Raw genomic sequence first — 13,413 nt, forward strand, 5'->3', positions numbered from 1 at the left:
CTTAGTGAGGTTATGAATAGGAGATGTGAAGGGAATAATCTGATTGATATATCTGAAGCTGATGAAGACCTTGATATGTCCATGAATTAATTCAGTGTGTGTGAAGTCGAAGCTATCCTAAAAAACTAAAGAGAGGGAAAGTCCCGGGATACGATGGAATAACTGCCGAGATGATACTGGCCGAAAATGAAGTGACACCCAGACTACTTACTAGATTATTAAGTAGAATGTGGCAGGAAGAGGCAAAACCTGATGAATGGGAGTTAGGAGTGTTGGTAAAGATAGCAAAAAGAGGAGACCTGACTGATAGCTATACCGGTAATTACAGAGGCATAACACTTATGTCAGTTATGAAAATATATAGTACAGAGTATGCTTATTCTAAAGAGGTTAGAGAGAAAGATTGATGAAAAACTGAGAGATGAATAAGCAGGATTTAGAAAAGGTAGAAGTTGCACTGACCTAATTTTAATTTTGCGACATGTTGTACAGCAATGTGTAGAAAATAGAAATCCCCTTTTGATGGCATTTGCGGACTATGAAAAAGCCTTTGATAGTGTGCACCGGCCAATTTTGTGGAGAGTCCTGCATTAGTATGGAATTCCTCTTGAATATGTAAATTTGATTAAGTCTCTTCATGAACATAGCAAGTGCAAAGTTGATGTTAATGGGGTCTTATCAAATGAATTTCCAGTGAAAAGCGGAGTACTCCAAGGGAATGTGTCACTTATGTTGTTTATCCTCCTCATGGATTTTGTGATGCTTAGAACAGTCATAGATAGTGGAGAAAGATTGGACTGGATTGATGATGGGAATTTAGCAGACCTATAGTATGCTGATGATGCTGTCCTTGTTAGCTGAACACCACAGGATTTGCAATGCTTGTATACCAGAATGCATGAAATATCACACAAGGTTTGGCTGAAAATAAATAGAAGAAAGACACAGATGATGAGAATGGAGTATGCAATGGAAGGAGAAAGAATTAATGAGGTAGAATCATTTAAGTATTTAGGAACAATGATCTCCAATACAGGGTCTTTAGAATTAGAGTTTAGTGAAAGATTGAAAAAAGCAAATCAGATAATGGCTAGGTTAAGTAAAATCTAGAAATCAAATAGCCTGAAATTACATATAGAAATCAGACTATATATCAGTTTAGTGAGATCTTTATTACTCTATGGACATGGGTCATGGTATGACAAAAAAACATTCCCCAATAGATTTAGTAGATTTGAGAATAAAGCCCTCAGAAGGATATTGGGACTTAAATGGTAGGACAGGATTAGAAATGAAACTATGAGAGATATTACTCGAGTGCTATGTGTGGATGGGATCATGATGAGGGATAGATGGAGATAGATTGGGCGTGCTCTTTGAACTCCCCAGGAGAGATTAGTTCACCAAACGTTCAGCTGGACTCCACAAGGCACTAGGAGAGTTGGAAGACCCAGCCCTACATGGCTGAGGACTATAAAGCGTGAAGTAGGAGATAATGTATGGAGAAGTGTTGAATTAAAAGCTCAAGGTAGAGACAACTGGCGAAATCTAACCTAGGCCCTTTGCGTCAATAGATGTAGGAGGAGATAATGATGATGAAGTTTTCAATATTAATCTTACCCGATGATCATGTAGCTGTCATCTCTGTTGCGCGACAGAAATCTAAGGTCGGGATACGCCAGCGATCGCTATACAGGTGGGGTGTACACAACAGCGCCATCTGTCGAGCAGGTACTCAGGTACTTCTTGTCAACAAGAACTCAATTTTTCCTCTGTCGTGCCACCGGCAAGACCTACTAGGATACGCTGTTGATTCTGGAGTTGTTTTTCACGATTTTGGTGATGTATTCACTCTAGATTTTAGCCTTCGCTATTCAGGAATCTTTATCATTAGCTTAGCAAGCTTTTTGATTAAATTTGGATTAATTGTTAACGAACTTTGCTAGATTTTGGAATTCCCCCCTTGACTATTTCTACAATTCAAGATGTCTGACCAGTCTCAAGTCCCTAAGTACAGGCAGTGTAGCGTTAGGGCTTGTTCTAGGCGTCTTCCGAAGGCCTCCATAGATCCTCACACCGTTTGTTCCAATTGTAGGGGTAAATCCTGTCAATTGGAAGATCGATGTGAGGAATGCGCTGGGCTTTCGGAATTCGATTTTAACGAATTCCTTAAAAATGCACGTAGGCTAGAGAAGGATAGGATCAGGAGGAGTTCTTCTCGCTCTTTTGATTTTTCCTCTCCCCATGCCCCTCAACCTATTCCTTCCCCTGTAGTGGTGACTCCCGACCCTGCTACTAGTGCTCAGCCCTCCATGGCGGACATGATGCGTGCCATTCAGGCTCTTGGTGACAGAGTGGAGTCATTAGCTAATGACCGGAATCAGCTTTTGGCAGATGTCAAAGAGCTGAAAGCGCAAAGTGCAGTGGGAAGTGTTGTGAGTGCAAGTGAAGTGAAAAGTGTCAGTGTCAGTGTTGCGCATGAGGGTACATCTGTTCGTGCCAGTCGTCCTCCCAGTCCGGGACCTCTTGCAAGCTCCCAAGCCCAGGGGAGAAGCAATGTCGAAGGACCAAAGGGTTCGGCAGGCCTTGATCAGTGTACGGATGTACCCTCAGTGGTTGCGGACGTATCTGTCAGAGATCGTCCCATCCACAAACAGACGAATGAGCCCTATCATTCCTCGTCTGTGGAAGAAGTTTCGAGGAAGAAACGTTGGACCAAGGTCTCACGACCGCTCAAGCGTAAGGTCCCTTCCGAGCGAGTCCAACGGCCCAGGTGTAGCCACTGGGTCAGTTCGGACTCGCCGCAGTCTTCCGAAGACTGCACACCTCCCAAGAGAGGTAGAGTGGTTCCGCAGCAGGCAACTACTCCGTCTGTTGCCGCACCAACCACGGTAGATCCTAAGTGGTCCATGCTGCAGACTATGCAGTCTCAGCTTGCTTCCTTTATGCAGGAGTATCGTGCTGAGAAGGTTGAGACGGCACCAGTTAACCTACAACCTGCCACGGTTGTGCGCTCAGCAGATACTGCGGCTGCCTGCTCCCACACTCCACCTGTGAGAGCTCCACCACCGATGCGCAGTCCACCCTGCCAGACGCATGTTCATGCTGCACCCTCCGTTGACATGCGTGAGCTACCGCATCAGCAGTGGGAAGGTGCTGTCGAGCTGCCGTGTTTTGACACAATGCGGCATGCTCCGCTACCCATGCGGCATGCTCCGCATCCCATACGGCATGCTCCGCAACCCACGGCAGTCCCTCCCACGCACCAGCACTCTGCTTTTGTTGTTGCCAGCTCGCAGACTGACCAGCAGCGGCATGATGTTGGATCCGCAGCAGCTACGCATGCACCCGTGCTGCCGGATTCAGCCGTTCAGCTTTCTGCTCCACCTTTGCCACTTCCTACTCAGCTTTCGGATGATGGAGTATCTGATGACGAAGCTGCACATTTGGACGATCCGCACTCCGACTTAGAAGGACCCAAGTCTACGCCTCCCTCCTTAGACTTTCGGAAAGTCCTTGCCTTGTTCAGGGACTTGTATCCGGAACAGTTTGTGTCTGCAACCCCTCGCTCTCCTCCCTCCGAGTTTGCTCTGGGCATGCAGTCAGCAGCTCCTGCCTTCACCAAACTTGTCCTCGCACGCTCATCCAAGAGAGCTTTGAGGGTTATGGGAGAGTGGTTGCAGTCCAAGAAGCAACTGGGAAAGACTGCTTTCATCTTTCCGCCTTCCAAGCTTGCTTCCAAATCTAGCGTCTGGTATGCCACGGGAGAGGAACCCGGCTTGGGAGTTCCTGCCTCTGCCCAGGGCGACTTCTCAAGTCTGGTTGACTCTCCCCGCAGGCTGGCTATGAGACGATCTAAGATTTGCTGGTCCTTTTCTGACATGGATCATCTGTTGAAGGGAGTCTTTCGTGCTTTTGAGATCTTCAACTTCCTCGATTGGTGTTTGGGAGCGTTAAGCAGAAAGACTTCCCCTTCGGATAAGGACTCTGCCATGCTTATCATGTCTAGCATGGACAAAGCCATTCGGGATGGGTCTGGTGAACTTGCGGCTTCGTACGTGTCGGGAGTGCTTAAGAAGAGAGAACATCTTTGCTCCTTCTTGTCGTCTGGGATCACTCCTTGCCAGAAGTCGGAGTTGTTGTTTGCTCCTCTCTCCAATCGAAGAAGGGTTCCAAGTCCTCAAAAGGCAGAATCTGACTGCCTACCTCTCCAGACAGCAGTGGGAGCCAGGCTCAAGAACTTCTGGCAAGCTTGGGAGAGCAGAGGTGCAGACGCTCAGTCTGTGAAGTTGCTAAGGGAGGGGTACAGAATTCCGTTCTGCCGCAGTCCCCCTCTAGCAACGTCTCCCTTCAACCTCTCGCCCAACTACAAGGAGAAGGACAAGAGGCTAGCGTTGCAACAAGAGGTGTCGCTCTTGCTACAAAAGGGAGCGGTAGTCATAGTCCGGGACCATCAATCCCCGGGCTTCTACAACCGTCTCTTCCTGGTAGCGAAGAAGACAGGAGGTTGGAGACCGGTGCTGGACGTCAGTGCTCTCAATGCTTTTGTCACCAAGCAGACGTTCACGATGGAGACGACGAAGTCGGTCCTAGCAGCGGTCAGGAAGGAAGACTGGATGATCTCGTTAGACCTGAAAGACGCGTACTTTTATGTCCCCGTCCATCCAGACTCCCAACCTTTCCTAAGGTTCGTCTTTGGAAAGGTCGTGTACCAGTTCCAAGCCCTGTGCTTTGGCCTAAGCACGGCATCTCTTGTGTTTACCAAACTGATGAGGAATATTGCCAAATTCCTTCACTTGGCAGACATCAGAGCCTCCCTCTATTTGGACGACTGGCTTTTAAGAGCTCCGTCAAGTCGTCGCTGTCTGGAGAATCTCAGATGGACTATGGATCTGACCAAGGAATTGGGCCTCCTGGTCAATATAGAGAAGTCCCAACTCGTCCCATCCCAAACCATTGTCTACCTGGGTATGGAGATTCAGAGTCGAGCTTTTCGGGCTTTTCCGTCGGCCCCAAGGATCAGTCAAGCCCTAGAATGCATCCAGAGCATGCTGAGAAGGAACCGATGTTCAGTCAGGCAGTGGATGAGTCTAACAGGGACACTTTCATCGCTGGCCCAGTTCATCGAGTTAGGGAGACTCCACCTCCGCCCCCTTCAGTATCATCTAGCTGCTCACTGGAGAAAGGACATGACGCTAGAGGCGGTCTCAGTGCCTATTTCCGAAGAGATGAGGTCTACACTGACGTGGTGGAAGAACAGCATTCTTCTCAAGGAAGGTCTACCATTGGCTGTTCAGACCCCCGACCACCGTCTCTTCTCGGACGCATCGGACACGGGCTGGGGTGCGACACTGGACGGACAGGAATGCTCGGGCACGTGGAATCAGGAGCAAAGGACACTTCACATCAACTGCAAGGAGCTTTTGGCAGTTCATCTGGCCTTGATAAACTTCAAGTCCCTCCATCTAAGCAAGGTGGTGGAGGTGAACTCCGACAACACCACAGCCTTGGCGTACATCTCCAAGCAAGGAGGGACTCATTCGAGGAAGTTGTTCGAGATCGCAAGGGACTTCCTCATTTGGTCAAAAGATCAAAAGATTTCGCTGGTAACGAGGTTCATTCAGGGCGATATGAATGTCATGGCAGATTGCCTCAGCCGGAAGGGTCAAGTCATCCCCACAGAGTGGACCCTTCACAAGAATGTTTGCAGCAGACTATGGGCCCTGTGGGGCCAGCCCACCATAGATCTATTCACTACCTCGATGACCAAGAGGCTCCCGATGTATTGTTCTCCGATTCCAGACCCAGCAGCAGTTCACGTGGATGCCTTTCTTCTGGATTGGTCCCATCTAGACCTGTATGCGTTCCCTCCGTTCAAGATTGTCAACAGGGTACTTCAGAAGTTCGCCTCTCACGAAGGGACACGGTTGACGTTGGTTGCTCCCCTCTGGCCCGCGAGAGAATGGTTCACCGAGGTACTGCAATGGCTAGTGGACGTTCCCAGGACTCTTCCTCTAAGAGTGGACCTTCTGCGTCAGCCGCACGTAAAGAAGGTACACCCAAGCCTCCACGCTCTTCGTCTGACTGCCTTCAGACTATCGAAAGACTCTCAAGAGCTAGAGGCTTTTCGAAGGAGGCAGCCAGAGCGATTGCCAGAGCAAGGAGGACATCCACTCTCAGAGTCTATCAGTCAAAATGGGAAGTCTTCCGAAGCTGGTGCAAGGCGAATGCAGTTTCCTCAACCAGTACCTCTGTAACGCAGATAGCTGACTTCCTGTTACATCTAAGGAATGTAAGATCCCTATCAGCTCCTACGATCAAGGGTTACAGAAGCATGTTGGCAGCGGTCTTCCGCCACAGAGGCTTAGATCTTTCCACCAACAAAGATCTACAGGACCTCCTTAGGTCTTTTGAGACCTCAAAGGAGCGTCGGTTGACCACACCAGGCTGGAACCTAGACGTGGTTTTAAGGTTCCTGATGTCAGCAAGATTCGAACCGCTTCAATCAGCCTCTTTTAAGGATCTCACATTAAAGACTTTTCCTCGTTTGCTTAGCAACAGCTAAAAGAGTCAGTGAGATCCACGCCTTCAGCAGGAACATAGGTTTTACATCTGAAACGGCTACATGTTCCTTGCAGCTCGGTTTTTTAGCTAAAAACGAGCTTCCTTCTCGTCCTTGGCCCAAGTCGTTCGAGATCCCAAGCCTGTCCAACTTGGTGGGGAACGAACTAGAGAGAGTACTTTGCCCAGTAAGAGCTCTTAAGTACTATTTAAGACGTACAAAGCCATTACGAGGACAATCAGAAGCTTTATGGTGTTCTATCAAGAAACCTGCTTTACCGATGTCTAAGAACGCAGTTTCTTATTACATCAGGCTTTTGATTAGAGAGGCCCATTCTCATCTGAAGGAAGAAGACCTTGCTTTGCTGAAGGTAAGGACACATGAAGTTAGGGCTGTCGCTACTTCAGTGGCCTTCAAACAGAACCGTTCTCTGCAGAGTGTTATGGATGCAACCTATTGGAGAAGCAAGTCAGTGTTCGCATCGTTTTACCTCAAAGATGTCCAGTCTCTTTACGAGAACTGCTACACCCTGGGACCATTCGTAGCAGCGAGTGCAGTAGTAGGTGAGGGCTCAACCACTACATTCCCATAATCCCATAACCTTTTTTTAATCTTTCTCTTGAAATGCTTTTTATTGTTGTTTTTTGGGTTGTACGGAAGGCTAAGAAGCCTTCCGCATCCTGGTTGATTTGGCGGGTGGTCAAATTCTTTCTTGAGAAGCGCCTAGATTAGAGGTTGTGATGAGGTCCTTTAGTATGGGTTGCAGCCCTTCATACTTCAGCACCTAGGAGTCGCTCAGCATCCTAAGAGGATCGCTAGGCTCAGTAAGGAAGACGTACTTAAAAAGGCAGAGTAATGGTTCAAGTCGACTTCCTTACCAGGTACTTATTTATTTTATGTTTGTTATTTTGAATAACTGCTAAAATGAAATACGGGATACTTAGCTTCTAATGTTAACGTGTATGCTGGTCTCCACCCACCCCCCTGGGTGTGAATCAGCTACATGATCATCGGGTAAGATTAATATTGAAAAATGTTATTTTCCTTAGTAAAATAAATTTTTGAATATACTTACCCGATGATCATGAATTTAAGGACCCTCCCTTCCTCCCCATAGAGAACCAGTGGACCGAGGAGAAAATTGAGTTCTTGTTGACAAGAAGTACCTGAGTACCTGCTCGACAGATGGCGCTGTTGTGTACACCCCACCTGTATAGCGATCGCTGGGGTATCCTGACCTTAGATTTCTGTCGGGCAACAGAGTTGACAGCTACATGATCATCGGGTAAGTATATTCAAAAATTTATTTTACTAAGGAAAATAACATTTTTATGCCGTGAGGCCATGAATTGATCAGATAACACTCTCTCTCTCTCTCTCTCTCTCTCTCTCTCTCTCTCTCTCTCTCTCTCTCTCCTCTCTCTCTCTCTCTCTCTCTCTCTCTCTCTCTCTCTCTCTCTCTCTCTCTCTCTCTCACCTTCTGTCGGAAGAAAGAAAGCCTCCCTCATTTCCCTCCAAATAATTTAATTTGTCCTTTATGTAGACAAATCATCATCCCTTTTCTTTTTTGCATATTTATTTTGGCTGGAAGCAGTAAAATTACTCTTGCTGCCTCTCTAATTTTGACTGTTATAATTTTTTTGCTGAGGTATAGATTAAAGGAAAAGGTAAGGATATGCAGTTATTTTATAGATAAACTGTGAATATTTAACAGGTTTTTGTGCAAACCTGCCATTTTCTATATTATCTTTGTTCCTGTGGGCAACATGACTGTTTACTGTCATTCCCTACCTAGAATGGCCTTTTGATGACAATGGGGAGCTAAGGAAATTAGTATGCCTTGAATATTGCTATTACCGCTAGAGAGTTATGGGGTCTTTTGACTGGCCATACAGTACTACATTGAATCCTTCTCTCTGGTTACAGTTTATTTTCCCTTTGTCTACACATACCGAATAGTCTGACCTATTCTTTACATATTCTCCTCTGTCCTCATACACTTGACAACACTCTGAATACCAAACATTTCTTCTCTCAAGGGGTTAACTACTGCACTGTAATTGTTCAGTGGCCCCTTTCTTCTTGGTAAAGGTAGAAGACTCTTTAGCTCTGGTGAGCAGCTCTTCTAGGAGGAGGACACTCCAAAATCAAATCATTGTTCTCTAGCCTCTGTACCATGGTCTTCCACTGTCTTGGGTTAGAGTTCTCTTGCTTAAGGGTACACTCGGGCACGCTATTCTATCATCTCTCTTCCTCATGTTTTGTTAAAGTTTTTATAGTTTGTATAGATATTTATTTTAGTGTTGTTACTGTTCTTGAAATATTTTTTTCCTTGTTTCCTTTCCTGACTGGGCTATTTTCCCTGTTAGAGCCTTTGGGCCTATAGCATTCTGCTTTTCCAGTTAGGGTTGTAGCTTAGGAATTCATAATAATAATAATGATAGCGCTCAGTTGGTGAAGGAGATTTTACTACAGCTAAGTGTTTACGGAGGTACGCAGCACTTTTGTAGCCTTTGCAGTGTCTTCCTGACCCTGGGGAAGTGCTGAAGGGCATAACTCTTAGCAGTATTGTCCCTGCTGCTAGTGAGGCACTACTGTAGACAATTGTTTTACAAAACATGCTTGTCTCCCCCTTGTATTAAGTCCAATCAGCATAGGTAATGACATTAAAATAAATCCTGGTCAGATGATCGTTCTTTTTTTGGAGTACTGTAATCCTAAAAGTAGCTGCTGACCAGAGAATATGCAGTTGTAAATTGATGGTATGTATCAAAGAATAAGTTTGATTATAAAAGAAATTTTATATTTATTTACTATATAGTAATGTATATTATAGGAGTTTTTTATATTTGTATTCTAATGACAGGTGCACAATCGCCTTGAGTACCTTCGACATCTTATAGTGTCCCTCGCACAAGCACGTGATATTGATTCAGTGCTGCTAATTTTTTCTCATGACTTTTTTGATGAGGACATCAATCAGTTGATTACTACGATAGATTTTTGTAAGGTAAGAAATTTTATGCTGTAATATATTGCAGAAGTATTAATATATATATATTTTAATTTTTAAGGAAAAAGAGCTTTCAAGGCAGTGAGTAAATTCGTTTGGTCCTGTTGAGAGGAAGAATGATTGAATGTGATATTAATATGAGGGAATGAAGAGAAGGTACTGAAAGAGGAGAAAATATTGTAAAGAATGTTCTGTAAAGTTGAAAGTTATCACATCCCCAACACTAGAAGTAAATTTCCACTGTAAAACACTTAATAACAGTTAAGAAGCTTAGTATTGTATTTTTCCTAAGATCTTTATTTATTTGATGTTGCTCATATTCTGTTGTTTATCCTATAGTCCATTTCTTTTAGCGATTCATATTTGCACCGACTCGCAACGGTGCCATTTTAGCTCGGAAAAGTTTCCTGGTCGCTGATTGGTTAGAATTATCTTGTCCAACCAATCAGCGATCAGGAAACTTTTCCGAGCTAAAAGGGCACCGCTGCGAGTCGGTGCAAATCTGCATCGCTAAAAGAAATGGACTATAGTTAACTATCACAAACCTTTACAGATTGCATCTTCCCTAATCTTCTATATCCTAGGTTTAAGCTTCACTTTCAACATCATTATTATTAAAATGTTTATTGTATTCTTCATTAAATAAGTTAGACATTAAACTAGGTAACTTTTCCTTTGCATGCATTGTGTACCTCTGCCTCAATTTGATATGTGCATTATGTTGTTTTTTTGGGATTATATGGGCTTCAATACTGTACTAACCTTTTATCGGCTACTCCCATTAAACTAATTTTCATTTTTTTTTCACCCTTTCTTATCACATGTCCAAACCATCTGCGTATGAAGTCTCAGTCTGTGTTCAATCTATATGTCGTATTACTTAGGAATTGAATTATTTTTTGTTCCGTATGTTCTTCCCAGTACAGTCCTTTCATAAAACAAGTCACCGCCTAACTCATCATTTGGGTTCTATTGTATTTTGCAAACCCAAATGTCAGTAAGATTAATGAAAATGCTGAATCCCATGGTTTAAGGGCTTTATCTTTCTTTAGGGAGTTAGATGAAATTTTTACTAAGCTAAGCTTACTAAACACCCAGTCAATCTCATTGTCAGCTTATGAACCTCCTGCAACCCTCACCTTCAACTCATATCAAACACATGTGCAGGTATTTGTACTGAAAAATATATGTAAAAGATATTTTTGTAAGCAGGTTATTACAGTATGAGAGTACTGCAGGTTGCTTTTTGAAAAAGCTGTATATCACTTTACCTTGTTGTAAGAAAATTAATATATTCATCCAACATCTTTAAACAGTGATTGACCAAGCAAGTGCTCTTGGAAATACAAAACCCATATGCTGGGCATACTGAATCCACTTTTTTAGGCTGGATGCTACTATGATTTCCTCAATGGATATTTCATATCCTAATGTTGTCAATTGAAAATTTTGCAAAAAAGGTGTGACTCGATTCATTCATACAATCCATTTAGCATACCACTACATACACAACAACACTTATAAACAATGCAGTTTGCTTGGCCAAACATGTTGAAGATTCAGGAAGTGTTTAAAATGGAGTACATGTATTGGAAATATTTTTTGGTACTTCTGTGTTTATTATCACTAAATGCCAAAATAATCAATACTGTACATTAGATATATTTTTTTTAAGTTCTGAACATATGCATTTTCAACCACCATCGAAACTGTTACATTCTGCTGCACTTTATATATACAGACTATGGTGGTGTAAAGTATCATTACAGGTCTCATGTACAGTAATTATACCTTACATGACATTGTAGATATAATTTGTAACATAAGACTAATACTGTAAATGTTAATGTAAAATGTGTCTACCGTTTGTTTTCAGGTGATGCAGATTTTTTATCCCCATTCCCTGCAGACCCATCCTCATAGTTTTCCTGGAGAGTCACAGGGGGACTGTCCCAGAGACACAAAGCCTGAGGAGTGAGTATTGGAATGCCAAACTAATTTTTTCCTGTGTACTGTACTGTTTTCATAATACAGCAGTGCATTATGATGATTTTTATAATATATTTAACAATTAGCCTGACTCTCTTAGTGGATATATGCAACATATTTACAACTCCGATAAATACAGTGTTCAAAGTATGATTAGTTCTCATCCACAAAGTTCTCAGATTCGCTGTTTTTTTTGTTTCCCAGACAAAAACACAAGCTCTTTTGTACATCCCCCCTCTACCCCCACAAAAATTTTGGTTATGCGTAAGCCAATTACATTTTTTTTTGGAGCCTGCACTGCTGTAAACAGCTCTCATTCGTCAGGTGATTGGCTTTAATTATTATTTTTCTTTCATTTATTAACCATCAGTTCGTTCAGCCCTTTTCACTTATGGTTTAATAAGTGATAAGTCGCTGAATTTACAAATAATAGGTACTTCGTATTCTAGCTAGCCAGATTTGTTAGGATATGCTATTGTAAGTAGTGAAACTTCATTACCCTGAGAGCTTAGCTTTTATGGTATTTTTCCATACTGCTGAACCAAAATTGTATGTTACGCTCTTATCCCAGACTTATGGTCTGCAATTGAAAAAGGCTTCCAGGCCCCTTTTGTGACCACCTAGACATGTAATCCTTTTCTTTATTCACTCTAATTTGATGGGTGGCCAATGGATTGGTGATGATCTAAGAACTCAGGATGAGCCTCAAGGCTCTTAATTGGCTGCACTTCAAGTAATATCTTGTTTTGTTGGATTTTCTTGTAGAATCACTGAGAGGACTTTTCAAAGATATCACCCACTCTCTAGAGATCTTCAGCTTCTGTAGGTCATATGCTGTTGTTGGTGATGTGAGAAGGGTGTCTCTAGTTGGAGCAACTCTTCGCAGATCGTAGATGCTGTCTTCCACTTTTACCCAAAAGAAGCTCCTCTCAGTGAATGCAGTCAGAAACTGTTACTCAGCTTTAAGCCACAAGTTTCACTTAAATGGAATGGACCTTGCTTTCTTGATTGAGCTGTTCCTCAAGAGATGTTTCATACCACCTTGCAAACTCAAGCTCAGGCTCTCAGAGTGTATCAACTTATTCTTTACATCTTTAAGTGCTGTTCAAGTTCCTTATGGAAGCTTTGGATAGAGATCTCACTTTAAATGCAGTTTTCTGCTTATTTTAGCTTTATTGAAAAGCTAGCTCTATTGTCCTCCATACCAAATCCTGTACCAGGATTCTTTTAGGTTCCTGTTCATTATAGATCCCTTCTGAGTATGTTGTGTTAACTCAGAACCCCAGACTTTCTTGATCTCGTTTTTACTGGGAGTTAGCCGATGGTGATCAAGATGAAAAGTTTTCTGTCCTGTGCAAACTTTGTGGTACTATTTGAAGAAGATATCTTAGGCACTAGTTTTCGCAATTTCTTGTTTGTATTTTGGTATCTAAGAACACGAATTCTTTTTGGATTTTCAAGAAAATCAGACAGGCATACATATTTTCCGTTATGGGGGAATGCCCTAATTTGATTGAAAGCTCATGAAATCGGACATTTTACTATCCATCATTTTCGGGAAGATTATCTCCTTTCTTCATTATTAAGAACATTGGTCTGGGCCCCTCAGAAATCCTTGGATACCTTAGGACCTGTGGTTGCTGTCATTAGGTGATGTAGCTGTCTAAACTCCATTTGAACATCTCACTTCTTTTCTTAACTCAAAGGGATGCTGAGGTGTTTTGCATCTGTGACTTACTTTATTGATAGACCTATTTGCCATGAGCCTGAACCGCAAGCTACTCACATACTGCTCAGTCCAACCAGATCCAGCAGGTTTAGGTAGACTGAGTGTTTCAATTCACCCAAG

The 13,413-nt window shown here is 43.1% G+C and overlaps 1 protein-coding gene across 5 annotated transcripts in view; it reads left to right on the forward strand.

The window, feature by feature from the left end:
- Positions 1-13,413, forward strand: part of LOC137632328 (alpha-1,6-mannosyl-glycoprotein 2-beta-N-acetylglucosaminyltransferase-like) — a 115,878-nt gene that overhangs the window by 28,997 nt on the left and 73,468 nt on the right. For all 5 annotated transcript variants that reach the window (XM_068364255.1, XM_068364254.1, XM_068364258.1 and 2 more), the window contains 2 exons: positions 9,429-9,572; positions 11,452-11,549. In XM_068364255.1, the coding sequence (XP_068220356.1) occupies positions 9,429-9,572; positions 11,452-11,549 (242 nt within the window). The remainder of the gene's footprint in view (positions 1-9,428; positions 9,573-11,451; positions 11,550-13,413) is intronic.

Source organism: Palaemon carinicauda, chromosome 41, assembly GCF_036898095.1.
Source record: "Palaemon carinicauda isolate YSFRI2023 chromosome 41, ASM3689809v2, whole genome shotgun sequence".
In the NCBI taxonomy this organism is placed as follows: domain Eukaryota; kingdom Metazoa; phylum Arthropoda; class Malacostraca; order Decapoda; family Palaemonidae; genus Palaemon; species Palaemon carinicauda.